The sequence below is a fragment of the Rana temporaria genome, chromosome 6 (assembly GCF_905171775.1).
Source record: "Rana temporaria chromosome 6, aRanTem1.1, whole genome shotgun sequence".
Taxonomy (NCBI): domain Eukaryota; kingdom Metazoa; phylum Chordata; class Amphibia; order Anura; family Ranidae; genus Rana; species Rana temporaria.
In genome coordinates, this window is record NC_053494.1 from 56539076 (window position 1) to 56557409 (window position 18334).

An 18334-nucleotide genomic window follows, 5' to 3' on the forward strand; every position below is an offset into this window, starting at 1 on the left:
GAAACACGGGACGGTTGGGAGGTATGCTTTACATCAGGTGTCCCCATTACAGTGTCCCTTTACATCAGGTGTCCCCATTAGAGTGTCCCTTTACATCAGGTGTCCCCATTACAGTGCCTCTTTACATCAGGTGTCCCCATTACAGTGCCCCTTTACATCAGGGGTCCCCTTTAGAGTGCCCCCTTACATCAACGTTCCCCATCAGAGTGCCCCTTTACATCAGGTGTTCCTGGCAGAGTGCCCCCTTAACATAATATGTGCCCATCAGCATACCCCCACTAACATAATATGTGCCCACATCAGAAAGACCCTTAACATAAAATGTGCCTGTCAGCATGTCCCTTAACATAAAATGAGGGGCGTGCTGGGGGGCACATTTTATGATAAGGGACACTCTGATGGGCACAACAAAATGTGCCCATCCGTGTGCACCTTAACAAATTCTGCCTATCGGTATGCACTTTAACAGATTATGCCCCACATACCTTGAGGCCAGAAGAGAGCACATTTTGCGAGCTGCAGGGGGGCGGAAGCTGCGAGATAAACCTTGCATGAGAGCCAGGAGCAGGGAGCCGGTGTCCTGTTAAGATGGGTCCCCCGTCGGATAATGCCCGGGCTGGCGCATTCGCAAACAGAGCCGCCGAAAATCGCAGAGAAGGAGTTCTTCAGCTGTATACAGCAGGGGGCGGGGCGCGTGTGACGTCACGGCCGGAGAGAGCGAGAGCCGTGGTGAGGAGCAGGAGGCGGGGCACACACACGTGACGTCATTGGTTGCTCGGAAACCCGCGGCCCCAGCAAACCAATGACTATTGCTGCACTGGTTGCCTGGAGGTCCAGGCAGAAGTGTCCTGTGGGCCATCAATTAATGATGGCTGGTTTAAAGTAATGACTGTAAAGTCTTGTTTTTTGTTTTGTTTTTTTATAACAAACATGTTATACTTACCTGCTCTGTGAAGTTGGTTTTGCACAGAGCAGCCAGGATCCTATTTTTCTTGGGTCCCTCTTCGGTGCTCATGGCCCCTCCCTCCTGTTGAGAGCCCCGACAGCAAGCAGCTTGATATGGGGGCACCCAAGACAAGCCATAGCTCCCTGTGTCCATTTAGAGAAGGCGCCATGACCCAGCCCTGCCCCTATCTCTCCTGATTGGCTGAATGCTTTTGATTGACAACAGCAGGAGCCAATCACACCACGCTGCTGTCTCAGCCAATGAGGAGAGGAGTCCCAGACAGCTAAGACACTCCTGCAACACTGCTGAATAAAGACAGGCTCAGTTAAGTAATTAGGGGGGCTGAAGGGGGCTGCTACACACAGAAGGTTTTTTTATCTTAAATAGGAAGTAAACCCTCTTAAAAAGCATAGCATACTAGCTCATTATGCATTACTTACCTCAGATCGAAGCCCCCGCAGCGGTCCTCGTCTCCCCCTTCAGCCGCCAACATGTGGTACCAGAGTTACTCCTGGGTATCGGGGCTGTGATTGGACGGAGCCAAGATTACCAAACAGTACAGCACTTCAGTGTTGCTGATGAGCCAACAGTACAGCACTTCCTGTCATAATCGCCAAACAGGAAGTGAGGAAAAGTCCAAAAGGAACAAGATAGAAGTTATGGTCCTTCCCCACTCTATTTAAAATTAAAGGGGTAAGATTAAAGGGGTTCAAATTAAATAACGTCACTCCCACGCATGCGTGCGGGAGCCGCCAGTAACGGCACAGAGACTGCAGCAACGGCACATAGGTGCCATTGCTTTAGTTTTCCCCAGTGCGCATGTGCCGATGATATCGGCACATGCAGGTGACAGGGTAGATCTCCTAAACCGTATAGGTTTAGGAGATATCCTCGTTAGCTACAGGTAAGCTTAAAAGGGGTTGTAAACCTTCATGTTTTACCTTAATGCATCCTATGCATTAAGGTGAAACAACATCTGCTACTTACCGGCCCCCCCAGCCCTTGTTTACTTACCCGAGTCCTCAAAAGTCCTGCGTCGAGAACGCGCTTGCTTCTTGGCTCTTCTTGGACCGCTCTTCATTGGTAAATCTTTCAGAGTCAGAGGTCAAGTGGTTCAGTGTTAGTGTGAGGCAAAGCATATAGTGGACAGAGTGAGGATAGGTTAGATGTTTCTAGAAGTTTTTTCAGTCAAGATGCCCTTTAAAATGATGCACAATTTTTTCTAAAATGTTAACCTAATAGTTTTACATAATGAAGCAGCATCTATACATGTAGGACACTCAAAATAAGAGGTGATATATTTACAATGCAAATATACCTTTTCACAATGGTACTAACTAGTATTCCTACATTTCTCTTCTCCATCAGTTTATTTCCATCACTCCGCTAATTTGACCCCAGTACTGATGCAGCGGTGCGTTGGGGGGGGGGGGGGTCAAACAAGGATGTTGTGCAGGTGCTCCTTGCCAAATGATGTCATTAGTTGTTAGAACAAAGACATCGGGTTTGCATGTTCTTCAAGGTTGTAATGCTGAACAATAAAAACATATGGCTTTATGAATCAAAAAAAGATACTTGATTCACCTGCCTGCTTTTTGGCAATTTGTTTGGCATTTTGCCACAGCACCCTTGTAGAACCCAGACAGCATGTCAGTGTGCCGTGGCATGGTTAAAAAACAATCTCGGTAAGAACATATACCAGGTTTTTATTACTGTTGGTGTTCCCATTGTTAAAGATTCCTTTATCCTTCTGCCAAGATTACCAAACAGTACAGCACTTCAGTGTTGCTGATGAGCCAACAGTACAGCACTTCCTGTCATAATCGCCAAACAGGAAGTGAGGAAAAGTCCAAAAGGAACAAGATAGAAGTTATGGTCCTTCCCCACTCTATTTAAAATCCCTTTAATTTTAAATAGAGTGGGGAAGGACCATAACTTCTATCTTGTTCCTTTTGGACTTTTCCTCACTTCCCATTTGGCGATTATGACAGGAAGTGCTGTACTGTTGGCTCATCAGCAACACTGAAGTGCTGTACTGTTTGGTAATCTTGGCAGAAGGATAAAGGAATCTTTAACAATGGGAACACCAACAGCAATAAAAACCTGGTATATGTTCTTACCGAGATTGTTTTTTAACCATGCCATGGCACACTGACATGCTGTCTGGGTTCTACAAGGGTGCTGTGGCAAAATGCCAAACAAATTGCCAAAAAGCAGGCAGGTGAATCAAGTATCTTTTTTTGATTCACAAAGCCATATGTTTTTATTGTTTAGCATTACAACCTTGAGGAACATGCAAACCAGATGTCCTTGTTCTAACAACTAATGACATCATCATTTGGCAAGGAGCACCTGCACAACATCCTTGTTTTCCCCCCCACAACGCCCCGCTGCATCAGTACTGGGGTCAAATTAGCTGAGTGATGGAAAGAAACTGATGGAGAAGAGAAATGTAGGAATACTAGTTAGTACCATTGTGAAAAGGTATATTTGCATTGTATATATATCACCTCTTATTTTGAGTGTCCTACATGTATAGATGCTGCTTCATTATGTAAAACTATTAGGTCAACATTTTAGAAAAAATTTTGCATCATTTTAAAGGGCATCTTAACTGAAAAAACTTATAGAAACATCTAACCTATCCTCACTCTGTCCACTATATGCTTTGCCTCACACTAACACTGAACCACTTGACCTCTGACTCTGAAAGATTTACCCCCTCCCCCCTGCCCCTTCATGACCAGGCCATGTTTTGCGATACAGCGCTGTATTAGTTTAATTGATAATTGTGCGGTCGTGCAACACTGTACCCAAATAAAATTTATGTTTTTTTCCCCCCACAAATAGAGCTTTTTTTTGCAGGTATTAACAAAACAAGACCGACAACTTTGAAGAAAATAACATATTTTTTTACTTTAAAACATATCTAATAAAGAAATTTTAAAAATCGAATTTCTTCATCAATTTAGGCCAATATGTATTCTGCTACATATGCTTAGTAAAACGAATCCCTAAAAGCATATATTGATTGGTTTACACAAAAGTTTTAGCGTCTACAGGGATATTTTTATTTATTTTTTTACTGGCGGCGATTAATGACTTCTAGCGGGACTGCGATATTGCAGCGGACAGTCGGACACTGTCACTTTTTGGAGACCAGTGACGCTAATACAGTGATCAGTGCTAAAAATATGCACTGTCACTGTACTAATGAGACTGGCTGGGGAGGGGTTGATCATCAGGGGCGATCAAAGGGTTAACTGTGAACCTGACCAGTGTTTTAGTGTACTTTGGGAGGTGCTTTTACTTTGCAGGGACACAGGATCCATGGCTTCCTTGCTGACAGAACAGCAAATTGTCTTGTTTAGAGGCTGGCCTAGCTGCCTCAGTGCTGGATGATTGATGGGTGCCGGTGGACATGGAGTCCGCGATACGCGCAGATCAGCTCCCACTGTGTATAATCACAGCGGGAGCAGTCCACCGACAGCATGCATGAAGTCTCGGATCACGTACTATGTACCTTGCTGGTGCCAGCTTCTTCTCGCAAACTCCTTTTGGGTGCCAATCTACGGTTATCAAAAATGAAATATCAAACAATTATCTATGACTGACACAGACCACCTCAACGATATTGAAGTACTGTAAATGCTCTAAAGTGACAAATCAACACATGTTGAATATCATTTAAGAAAAAAAAACCTTAAAGGACATCACTGTATGGCCAATAAACTATCAATTATTCATGGTTCTATATCTCTTGTTTACACATGGTAATGCATAAGCACAGTTGACTGCATCACCATATATGGGACTAGCGGACCATGACACAGTTGATCGTGGCATTGCCAAAGGTTTTTTCCAAGGTTCTGTTTTTTTTTTACATTATTTTTAAAATCAGCGACATTTACAGTACAATATACAGTATCTCACAAAAGTGAGTACACCCCTCACATCTTTGTAAATATTTTAATATATAATTTCATGTGACAACGCTGAGAAAATTACACTTTGCTACAATGTAAAGTAGTGAGTGTACAGCTTGTATAATAGTGTCAATTTGCTGTCCCCTCAAAAGAACTCAAACACACAGCCATTAAGGTCTAAACCGCTGGCAACAAAAAGTGAGCACACCCCTAAGTGAAAATGTCCAAATTGGGCCCAAAGTGTTAATATTTTGTGTGGCTACCATTATTTTCCAGCAATGCCTTAACCCTCTTGGGCATGGAGTTCACCAGAGCTTTACAGGTTGCCACTGGCATCCTCTTCCACTCCTCCATGATGACATCACAGAGCTGGTGGATGTTCGAGACCTTGCGCTCCTGGTGTGGTGTGTTTGGGGTCGTTATTTTGGAATACTGCCCAGTCTCCGAGGGGGGAATCATGCGCTGTTTCAGTATGTCGCAGTACATGTTGTGGCATTCATGGTTCCCTCAATGAATTGTAGCTCCCCAGCACCGGCAGCACTCGTGCAGCCCCAGACCATGACACTCCCACCAACATGCTCAATGTGTGTGGAGTTAATTTGAGAGGACAGAAAATTTACAATGACTAAACCCAGGGTCAGAGGACTTGCAGAATCGGGGGCAACCAGTGGGGTACAGATTCTACCAGCGGCCCTCAGAAGGGTAGCAACACACACACACATATTATATATATATATATATATATATATATATATATATATATATATATATATATATATATATATATATATATATATATTACACACACACAAATAGTGAGCAGTGTGTGGTGAGGACAGCCAGTCAGTGAGCAGTTTGTAGTGGGAGGGCTGGGAGCAGTTCTCCAGTTCTTTGCGTGCAGTATAAAAGTTGAAGCAATACAGATGGAGCATGGAGGTAATTCCTGCAGGGAAAACCCCTCCCTACCAGCCGCTTACCACATGGCTGAATGTAAAGGATTCCCAGGCTGCCATCTATGCTTTGCTTACTTCCCAGTTTCAGCTGTTCGATCAGCCACAAGTGAATGAAGAGGGGAACTTGGCCACACACCCACAACCTCCTTAGCCCGGGGATATTGCAGAGAGTCCCTGCCGGCTGCGAGCCTCAGAATGCTCTGTGTCAGGAACATTTCAGCCAGTAGAGAAAGTCAAAGGCAGACCCAGTGACAGGATGGTCGCAGAGACGGGGGTGAACTCAAGCACTTCCCCTGGAGCTGCCCCTGAATTAGGTTGTGCCCAGGCATACCCGGGGACCCCCCCCCATGCACACCTATGGAAGTAAACTGTCAAGTGAGCCATACACAGAAAAAAACATATCACCTCCTGTATAGGCATTGGCCCGGATTCACGTAGCACTTACGCCGACGTATCTATAGATACGCCGCGTAAGTGTAAATGTGTGCCGTCGTATCTGTGCGCTTTGCCCACAGAACTAGATACGCCTGAAAATAGGGTTCTTCCGACCGACGTAAGTTTCCTACGCCGTCGTATCTTGGGCGCATATTTACGCTGGCCGCAAGGGGCGCTCCCATTGATTTACGAATCGAATATGCAAATGAGTGAGATATGCCGATTCACGAACGTAGTTGCGCCCGGCGCATAATATACACGGTTTGCGTAAGGCTTATGTCCGGCGTATAGTTATTCCACCATTAGGCGCAACTCAAGCAAAGGTATGGACCTGGGAACTGCCGTCGTATTTTACGTAGTTTACGTAGTAGTACGTGAATAGGGGTGGGCGTAGGTTACGTTCACGTCGTAGGCAGTGATCCGTTGTATTTTAGGGAGTAGTTTTGACGTGATTCTGCGCATGCGCACTGGGATGCGTCCACGGGACGGCGCATGCGCCGTTTGTTCGGCCCATCATTTACATGGGGTCACGGTTCATTTAAATGGATCACGCCCACTTCCACCTACTTTGAATTAGGCCGACTTACGCCTATGAATTTACGTTACGCCGGCGCAACATTGGGAGCATTTCCTTTGTGAATACTGTGCTCGCTGCTCTGCGCAGCGTCGGCGTAGCGTATATTCGATACGCTACGCCCGCCTAAAGATGCGCCGAGGTATGTGAATCCGGGCCATTATGTTTATCCATGTTTTAAAGCCAAGCTAGCATACATGAAGTCAAATACTGTAGGCCTTACAGGTTGTTTTAGCTAAATGGCTTAATGGAGATAAAACTGTCTGTTTATAACTTCAAACAACAGTATCATTACTCCTCTATAATTATACAACCTAAGTGCCCTCTCATGCATTCTGCAATTTCATCCATCGGAGAAATCGATTTGAAGGAATTAATCCTATTCCTTATAATATGTAATTTTCTACAACGTAAAGAAGGTGGAACTGCTAGAACATAATCCATGGAAGATCTCTGGGGTCTACTGATGCATACTAAATTCATATACCCTATCCTGTGTTTTTCTTTTTTTTCCCTTTATAAAGAAAATGGGGAATAGTGTTCTCTTGTTTATAGCAGGTTAATTTATTCTGTTCATGCATCAGCTCTTTCCCTATCTCTCAAATACTATATAAATACCCCAAAGGGAAAGAATTGCTTCCTGAAGTAAGACTGCAAAATTCTTACAGCTTTAAATACTGCAAAATGTGAAAAAAATTGTAAAAACAAAATTAATAATGAATTGTTCGAAAAATAAAGTTTTATAGCATATAAATGGCTTACCTGGCTTTGTGCATGTAGTTTAAAATGCTAGATATGGCAAAGTAAGAGACGCTAAGCACTCCTGATACCCCAAACGACAGAATCACGAGTCCACACAGGACACAAAGTAATGTTACTCCTCCCACTGCTACAACAATTCCTAAGAAACAAGACAAAAACAATGAAGTAGCACAAACAGAACTGCACTGACAACAGCATAACTGCAAACATATTAAAAAAAATCAACAAAAAAAAAACCCTCAACACATTCAAGACACAAAATGCACTTTTAAAAGTACACATCTAACACAGACAGTCATAAATATTTTTTCACTGTTCTAAATACATGATTCTAAAATCTAACTGATTGCTGTATGTTAGGGTGACCAGACATCCCCGGTTTCCGGGGACACACTGTCCCCAGACCAAGTCTGTCCCTGGTTTTGTCCCCAGATTGGATTTGAACAGGTGCTGAGGCAATTTCAAAGACAGCAAGGAATAAAAAAAAAAATCTAAATTACACCCCCCCCCCCCCTCCACTCCGCCGCTCCTACTAGCTTAGGGAAGTGTATTTTTTTCCATTATCTGTGCCCCTTTCTGATGATCATGTGCTGGTCGGAGCGGAGGGAATATTTATTCAGTTTCAGGTGCCCATTCAGCTCCACTCGCATGTTCTTCTGCCTTGGCTCAAGTCCTGGCCAACCGCCTGCCGGCTTATCGTCTTTCCTTCCGTGGCGGAGTGATTTTTCTCTGCTCCCCACCCAGTAATACCAGGGGCCCGGACAGTAAGACTTCACAGGCTGTGAGGCGGGCAGTAACAGTGATGGGAAAGGGAGTAGCCACTCCAGGTGGGAACCCAGATGAATATCCTCCGTTGCAGACAACTCAGGTGCAGGCAATGCACTTCGCAAAGCAGGAACAAAAATTGTTTCTGGACATCCCCACTCTGAACAAATTGACTAAGCACTAGTTTCAGTGCGAAACTCGTCAGCAGTCGGGTTTTTTTTGTTGCTGTGATTTGTACTGCTGTCCTTTTAATAAAGGCTACAATTTGTTCAGAGTGCGGCTGTCCAGAAAAAAAATTTGTTCCTGCTTCAGTAACAGTGATGGGCAGAGAATCGATGAGTGCCGCTATTACTAGTAAAAAATATGTCCCAGGATTTCATTTAAAAAATCTGGTCACCTTACTGTATGTTACTTATAGCAATTGATTGCTGCATTGTCTTATTAAAACTTTCAGTTGTAAAGTGAACATGTCAGAATTTTGGTGGTGCTTCCTTCATTTCTGTGACTATGCAGGGATTGAGGAAAACCACCTAATGAACAAACAAAAACTGCCTTCTCACCAAAATAAAACTGCTGACTGTGTATCCTGTATCAGCGAGAGAAAATCTCCCAAGCGGGAACACAGACCGTAACAAAAACCCAATCAAGGTACTTACTCTTGCATACTCCACGCAAACTTTACAAATGGTCACAGATGGAGGACCATTCCCACTAGAGGGCAGACTAGTTAACCTAGAATTTGTGATAGCAAATTGGTATGTGCAGTGACATTGACCACAGAGAAGACACAGAGCTACAAGGACTCTTGGAGAGGTAGGATGCCTGTTGGCACCGATGGGAAAGCTGAGCTTGTCCGCATGCACAGCAAAGATCAGAAACCCTATAGAAGGGTCAAGGTACAGAATCTAAGGAGTTCCCTTGCCTTTACCAGGTCTTCTGATGGTGGAGATTCGTTTTGCTGCAGATGATTTCCAGTTAACAGCCCGATGACCCACCAAAGCAATGAGTGCAGATATGCAGGTGTGCACAGAAACACCCAAAAGGGAGCAGAAACCCAGAGCAGGAAGCAGACTAGGAGTGCACATGTGCTGTTAACAAGTGGCTGGCTGGCACACAAACAAAATAACACAGATGTCAAGATGCAGGAGAGAATAGTGGCATTATGACAGCAGGTGTTATACGAGCAGAAGGGAGTAGAGGATATGACAGCAGGAAGAACAGTTTGTCTTTCAGCTCACAAATGATAGTCGCTATTTAGCAAACAAAAAATCACTAAACAGTATGGTCATAGCCATACAGGTGAATGGCAGGGATGGAGAAATGTGACTCATGCATTCTTCACCAATTTGCATAAGTAATTATACAGCCAGGGCCGATCCTAGGCAGGGTGTATGGGCAGCTCCGCACCCAGGCGCCGCAGAGATGGGGGCGCCGAAGCTCCAAAGTGCTCCCCTCTCTCCTCCTTGTCTGTGTCCAGAGGCGGAGCGCATGTAGCGGGTGCTGCGGTTCCCCATCCCCCTTGCTCTCTCCACTGGCAACTGACAAGAGTGCATACCTCCCGCTGTCCCCGGAATCCGGGTTGGGTACCACAACAGAGCCTAGCACCGGAACACGTTCCGGCACTAGGCTCCACTAATTAATTCTGTCCAGTGTGCATTGAGCAGTCTCCTGTCTGCCCCGCCCCCTCTGCATGTGTCGGCTCTTCTCCCATAGGCGGTGTGATGAGAGGCTTCTGGGTTGGCTGGAGCTGCTGCCAATCATCCTGTGCACTCCCAGAAATGCTCTCCGAGTGCCACCCACCTAGTAACCAAAGATGCCACGTATGCCCCGCCCCATGTAAAGTGCTTCTGCTCCCAGCACGCCCGAGCTACAGGGATCTAATGGACAAGTACTGATCTATGGGGACACCTGATGTGAGGGGCTCTGATGGGGACATCTGCTGTGGGGGGCTCTGATGGGGGTACACCTGCTCAGGGGGCTCTGATGGGGGGACACCTGCTGGGGGGGCTCTGATGGGGGACACTAATGAAGAATTCTTAGGGGAGCATCTCTGTGTTTGAGTCGTAGCCATAGAAACATGTGTAAAGGGGAGGAGATAGTAAGATGACTACACCCATAGGATCGGCCCTGTATACAGCAGTGGCATGGAAGCCAAGCAATTCACACAGAGAATTTTACAGGAGGAGATATAAAAAGGTTAAAATCAATTTCCAGGAAACTGGCCTACTAAAGTTAAAGCAGATTATTCTGGTACATTGGAGGTGGTGAGGATTGTGTCAGCAGCACTATAGACTGTGAAGTTGGTGTGGAAGATACTAAAGTGTTTCAATAGAATTGGGAACAATGGTGGGTAAAAAAGGAAGCATCAAATTGTAATCAAGTTATTAGCAGGGACCGTTTCACGGAGTCTAAGAACAGTGGAAAAATTGCTGGGGACATGGGAGCTGGTGCATGATACTGTTGCTGGGAATTTTTTAAATAGAAAATAGGGTCACTGGTCAAGAGCCAGTGGAGTGGATACTGATATTTGGCGTGGTGTACTGATTATATGTTAGGGAAAATTGCATATGAGTTGTGGACTGGGAAATGCTGAAAGGTGGACTGGGAAATGCTGAAAGGTTAAACATATCTATTTGGTACAGAATGATTGGCACCCAGAACCCAGTTCACGTAGGCAGCAGGAGAGAAAAGTTAGATATTCGCTGGAGAGAGCACAATAATCTGGCAAACACAACATGCAGAGACATGGCTTAAACCAGGACGTTCATGGGAGGAGCAAAGTGTTCAAGGTTTAAGACAAAACAAGATTCAAGGCAGGATCATTTAAGGAATTGTCTGGAGAACTTTCCAGCTTTCCAGGTGGCTCAGCAAGCAGCAATGCAGAGGTCCCAGGTTCAAGTCAAGGCCCTGACACTAGGTCTGGAACTGATCATAGAAGTATGAATCAATGGAGCAGACAGAGGCGGGGGGTCAGGGGATAAGCTGAGGTCAGTGCAGACAGAGTTCAGAGAGTAGTCAAGACAAGCCGGTTCAGCAACTGGATTTAGAAAACAGAAATCACAGAATACACAGGAGGCTGAGGGCAAAGCAGCTCTGATCCTGAGCACTGGCCCAGTTTAAATAGACTGTTTGGCAGCAACATCTGTCAAAAGTGCACATGAGCGCCGTAATGCGCGAGTATGCAACCTTGCACGGGTATGCACATTAGCAAGTGTCCAACTTCTGCAAGCACGAAAGGGAACATGTATTACCTGTGCACAGAAGTTCGTCCAGAGGAGCCATCTCGTTTATTGATATTCCCTTCCTTTACAACAGGTCACTGAGGGGTTAATGCACACACACTGAATATTCATCGCTGAGAGATGGATGCACAACATTTTTTGTATTACGGGGTTAAAGTGATATTAAAAGGGGTTGTAAACTACCTTTTTTAATAAAAATAAAAAACATGCCTATACTTACCTCCTCTTTATCTGGGGTGCGCCAGGTCCTTCCTCTTCATCGGGCACCCCCACAAAAAAACGCTTTCCCTGGGGGCACCCGTGCAGGCTCACTTCTGCATTCTGCTACTGCGTCCTGCACCCGTGTTACTGGATTTGATTGACAGCAGTGGGAGCCAATGGCTCCTGCTGCTATCAATCTGTCCAATGAGGTGAGAATCAGTGGCTGGAGCCGCCTGCTCTCGTGCACATCGCTGTCCCAGATCGGGTTTAGGTAAGAAAAAAGGGAGGTCTGGGGGGAGCTGCAACACAGAAGGTTTTTCACCCTCATGCATAGAATGCATTAGGGTGAAAAACCTTGAGGCTTGACAACCACTTTAAATTGCTGGAGGTGGGATCATCCTGAGAAAGGCCAATCTGTGCGCTGGAGGTGGGATCACACCAAGAAAAGACAAATGTGTATATGAATGTGTATATAAGTGCTGGAAATGGGATCTCACTGGAGAGAGACCAATGTGTGTATGTCAGTGCATGTGCAAGTGCACTGGAGGTGGGATATCATTGGAGAAGTACCAATGTGTGTGTTTGGAAGGTAGGATCTCATTGGGAAAAGACAAATTTGTGTGCTAGAGGTGGAATCAAAGGACCAGGAAGAGGTTGATTTGCACAGTGGCAATGTGAAAGTATAACTTAGGAATTAAATAATAGGATGATTTGAAAGAACCTTGGGCCAGATTCAGATACAATGGCTTAAGTTTAGGTGGGCGTAGCGCATCTCATATACGCTACGCCGCCGTAACTTAGAGAGGCGAGTACCGTATTCACAAAGAACTTGTGCCCTAAGTTACAAGGGCGTAGCGTAAATGGGCCGGCGTAAGCCCATCTAATTCAAAGAAGGCTGGTAGGGGGCGTGTTGTATGGAAATGAATCGTGACCCCATGTAAAGGACGCGCCTAACGAACGGCACATGCACGCGCATGCTCAGTATCACGTCGAATTTTCTCCCTAAGTTACGCTGGCTCAAATTCTAGTTGACGTGAACGTAACCTACGCCCATCCCCATTCACGGACGACTTACGCAAACAACGTAAAATATGACGATGTTCCGACGTCCATACCTTAACATGACTTACCCCTGCTTTATGAGGGGTAAAGTTACGCCGGTCGTACGCCTTACGGAAACAGCGTATTTTAATACGCCGGGCGCAAGTACGTTCGTGAATCGGCGTATCTAGTTCATTTGCATATTCAACGCGGAAATCTATACGGAAGCGCCCCTAGCGGCCAGCGTAAGTATGCACCTAAGATACGACGGCGTAAGAGACTTACGTCAGTTGTATCTTAGAGAAATTTTGGCGTATCCGATTCTTTCGCCGAGATACAACGCCTCACATTCGGACTTACGGCGGCGTATATGGAGATACGCCTTCGTAAGTCCTTTGTGAATCTGGGCCCTTGTGTTTATAATTTTTTAATACAGTCTTCTTTTGAAGCCTCACAGCTATAAAGTTTTTCTGTCAGTCTTTTTTACCTGCTGCTCCGATCAATACTGTGTGAGAAGATTTCCCTTTTGAGCTTTTAATTTCCTACTTGCAGTGTGTGGGATTTCCCTTTGTTTGTCAGTAGGGTTGACAAGCAGTTTTACAAACAGAGCCAGGAGGGGCATTGAAAGGAAATTGATGAAACTTCAAAACTAAGTAGTGAAAGCAAAAACAACCTGCACATTTCTCTCTCCCTATGCAATATGTTTTCCTAAGGCCAAAGTATGTTCAGTCCAAATTGATCTTTCAACTGGTTGCCATTGGTGGCACATCAGCTTTCTATTCTGTAACTCTTCATTACCTATGCACCATGCTTTTACCCTAAGCTAAATTATGGATTCAGAGATAAGTGCTTCTAAAACTGGGAGCTGCAAAAAGTATTAGTTACAGTTCTTTGCATAAGCCATTTTCTACATTTTGCATGACTTCAACTTATAATTAAAATTAATGTATTTGCAAATTTACTATTTGATTCACACAAAATACTTTTAATGTGCGCATATTTATTTTTATAGTGATTCAAAAGAGAAATCAAAAAAGCAGGGTTGTATTCTGAGTCAATATTTGGTAGCACAGATCCTTAGTTGAAAGGAGGTCCAGGCTTGGGCTGGGCCATTCTAAAGCTGATCATACATGTAACAATCTGATTAGATTCACCAATGTGAATACCAAAAAGTTTAATAGTGGTTTCTTCTTTTTTCTTTCTTCTCATTCTATTACAAAAACTATTTTGTAATGGATCTGGAAAAGTTAAGGGGTGAATACTTAAGCATTAAGGGGCAGATTCAGGTACATCTGCGGCCGCGTAACGTATCGCATTTACGTTACACCGCCGCAAGTTTTACAGGCAAGTGCTTGATTCACAAAGCACTTGCCCGTAAAGTTGCGGCGGCGTAGCGTAAATCCCTCCGGCGCAAGCCCGCCTAATTCAAATGATCCGGGTAGGGGGCGTGGATCATTTAAATTAGGCGCGTTCCCGCGCCGAACGTACTGCGCATGCTCCGTTTTGAAAGTTCCCGCCGTGCTTTGCGCAAAATGACGTCGATGTGAGTTACGTCCTTTCCTAATCACGGACGACTTGCGCAAATAAAAAAAAAATTCTAAATTCGACGCGGGAACGACGGTCAAACTTTAACATGGCAGGTCTAAATATAGGCCACAAAATAGCAGCTCCAACTATACGCCGGAAAAAGCCGACTAGCGACGACGTAAGAGAATGCGATGGCCGCGCGTACCTTCATGGATCGACGGAAAATGCTAATTAGCATACCCGACGCGGAAAACAACGCAAACTCCACCCAGCGGGCGCCGAAGTATTGCACCTACGATCCGAAGGCGTACGAAGCTGTACGCCTGTCGGATCGAAGCCAGATGCCGTCGTATCCAAACAATGCGCCAACAGAATGTGTCATTGTCAGCCAAGATATTGGCAAACAGGACACTGAATTTTCTCTTATATTGGGGGATAAGAGAAGGTGAGGCGAGATAGGATAAGAGGGAACAGTGGGTGTGGAGGAAGGGAATAGCAAAAAAGAAGAAGAAAAAAAAGGGGGGTTGAGTGAGGTTTGATGGAGAAGCAGGATGCATGGAGGTGTGCAAGATTTTACTGAACTGATTCTAAGGGGGAATTACCCTCGTCAGAAGATAGGAGTCCAAGCTTTGCAATATGTCTTGTGTTTGCCTCGAGCGGTGAGTATCAAGTCTTCCACCACATTTATTTCTTCTACTTTTCTGATCCAAAGTGAATAAGATGTGGGGGTTAGAGTCCCTCTTTCACAAAAGGGATACATGACTTGGCAGCATTAAATCAATTATTTGTAAGTTTTGGCTCAGTGACATGGAGAAGGAAGGGGCGAGGGGTCTTCTGGGAGTTCTTTCTTGAAATATTTTAATTTTGGAAAGGACCACAATATGTGTAAGCAGTGTCACTTTCCCCTCCTGGCATTTCCAGTAGTGATCCGCGACTCCAGGGCCATATTTCTGCAGAATGGTAGGTGTGCGCTACAACCTGGTAAGGATCTTGACATTAGCTTCTTGCAGTCTTGTGCTAATGGAGGATTTTAATGTGAAATGGTAGATAGTTCTGCCATGAAGGATCTATGCAATTCAGTTTCTCATTTCTGGAGAAATGGTGGTTTGTAGTCAGCTGGAGAGGCCAGTAGAAAGTAACCCTGAGAGAGGGGGCGTGCCAAAGTGGGCTAGTTTCAGAAGAAAGAATTCCAAGTGTGGTTCGAGGGCACTAAAGAGATGGGGAGTGATCTGAGAAAATGGTGGGCCTGTAGTGCTCTCTAGAAGTCTAGGCAAAAAGGTCCCGCCAGTGACATTGTGAAGTTGATCCAGTGTAAATCCGATTGCCTCTCGGGGAATCAGGAAGGAATTTTTTCCCCTGCTGTAGCAAATTGGATCATGCTCTGCTGGGGTTTTTTGCCTTCCTCTGGATCAACTTTGGGTATGGAGTTGGGTGTATGGGATTGTACTATGTTTTTTATTTTGTTTGTTTATTTTTTTGTGGTTGAACTGGATGGACTTGTGTCTTTTTTCAACCTAACTAACTATGTAATCGAGGGACAATGATCCAATGTAAGAAAGTGTAAAACCTGGACGCGGGTGATATTCAAGGAGTGTATGAAAAGGTCCTTCCTGTAGCCCATAAGTAAATCGTGGGTTCCCTAAAATTGGGTATAAGGGAGAGTGTTTTGAAGACAAGTACGTTTTAGAGCATTTATGAGAGCATATTTTCAATGTGGAATTAGTTGTCAGGAGCATTTTGAGTCGTGGGAGTAGGTCTTTGAAACACTAGGGGGCTCTTCTGAGCAGAATATTAGATTGGGCCTATTTTATCTAAGAGAAATTCCCAAAACATGACCAGAGGGGGGTACTTAAGCACAGGGTTGAGAACCCCTGTTCCATTTGATAGGGCAGCATGGCTACACCCATCACCTCCAATTTTCGAAAGACTGAAAAGACGGATCTTCAATGTGGAAAGGACACCATAGAGTTCAAACTCTGACAGAAGGTTGGGGGGTGAAACATTAGGATTAAAGAGAATAAGAGGTTATCTGCATACGCACAACAGTTATGCTGGCTATTGCAGAGGAATAGGCCTCTGATATCCGTGCTAAAAAGAGGTTGTAACCCTTTAAGGCAGGAGCTATAGCAGAATGCTTTTGCCATGTCAATTGTCCCTTTCTATCTTCTACAGTACCTGGTTGATCCTGCCTGTTCCCGTTTTTCTGTAAGCTCACCACGTTTATCATAGTTGCTGAGCCATGGCAGTTTGGTCAGGTTATGTGCCTCCATCATTCCAACGCTCTCCTGTGCAGCTCTGTATCTCCCCCTCTCACCCTGTCATTTTCTTAGTGTGCAGTCTGTGTGCGAACACGATCTCCTCCCCACCCCTCCTCCTGCAAGATACAGTAGGGCAATGCTAATCCCCTGAAGCTACTCCTCCCCTCCTCTTTGTTAACCAGTTTCCACTCCGGCCAATTCTGTAATTTCTCTCCTACATGTAAAAATCTATAAAATTACTCCCTAAACTATATATATATATATATATATATATATATATATATATATATATATATATATATATATATATATATATATATATATATATATATATATATATATATATATATACACACACACACACACACACACATACACACACACAGTACAGACCAAAAGTTTGGACACACCTTCTCATTCAAAGAGTTTTCTTTATTTTCATGACTATTAAAATTGTAAATTCACACTGAAGGCATCAAAACTATGAATTAACACATGTGGAATTATACATAACAAAAGTGTGAAACAACTGAAAATATATTTCATCAAGAGAATGCGCTTCAAGAGATAGTCACCTGGCGCAGCACCCCATCACTCTCCTTCTTGGTCAAATAGCCCTTACACAGCCTGGAGGTGTGTTTGGGGTCATTGTCCTGTTGAAAAATAAATGATGGTCCAACTAAACGCAAACTGGATGGAATAGCATGCCGCTGCAAGATGCTGTGGTAGCCATGCTGGTTCAGTATGCCTTAATTTTTGAATAAATCCCCAACAGTGTCACCAGCAAAGCACCCCCACACCATCACACCTCCTCCTCCATGCTTCATGGTGGGAACCAGGCATGTAGAGTCCATCCGTTCACCTTTTCTGCGTCGCACAAAGACACGGGGGTTGGAACCAAAGATCTCAAGTTTGGACTCATCAGACCAAAGCACAGATTTCCACTGGTCTAATGTTCATTCCTTGTGTTCTTTAGCCCAAACAAGTCTCTTCTGCTTGTTGCCTTTCTTTAGCAGGGGTTTCCTAGCAGATATTCTACCATGAAGGCCTGATTCACACAGTCTCCTCTTAACAGTTCTAGAGATGTGTCTGCTGCAAAAGGTGGCTACTTTGAAGAACCTAGAATATTAAATATATTTTCAGTTGTTTCACACTTTTTTGTTATGTATAATTCCACATGTGTTAATTCATAGTTTTGATGCCTTCAGTGTGAATCTACAATTTTCTACAATTTTCATAGTCATGAAAATAAAGAAAACTTTGAATGAGAAGGTGTGTCCAAACTTTTGGTCTGTACTGTATGTGTGTATATATATATATATATATATATATATATATATATATATATATATATATATATATATATATATATATATATATATATATATATATATATATATATATATATAATCAGCAGCCTAAAAAATACAATAGTGGGTGTTGAAACTTTTTAGGTCACACAGTATTTGTGCAGCGGTTTTTCCAAACAAAATGTTTTGGGAAAAAATACACTTAATTTTTTTGCACACAAACACTACTGTATAAAATACCCGATTTTTTGTTAAAATATAAAACATGAAGTTACACTGGGCAAATGGATACCAAACATGTCACGCTTTAAAATTGTGTACACCTGTGGAACGGCGCCAAAAATACGGTACCTCCATTAGCTACATTTAAAAGCCTTTACATGTTACCAATTTA

General features: G+C 44.0%; 1 protein-coding gene across 1 annotated transcript in view; it reads right to left on the minus strand.

The window, feature by feature from the left end:
* LDAF1 (lipid droplet assembly factor 1) overlaps positions 1-18334 on the minus strand; it is a 148774-nt gene that overhangs the window by 16852 nt on the left and 113588 nt on the right. Inside the window, exon 4 of the mRNA XM_040356846.1 lies at positions 7597-7735. Within this exon, the coding sequence (XP_040212780.1) occupies positions 7597-7735 (139 nt within the window). The remainder of the gene's footprint in view (positions 1-7596; positions 7736-18334) is intronic.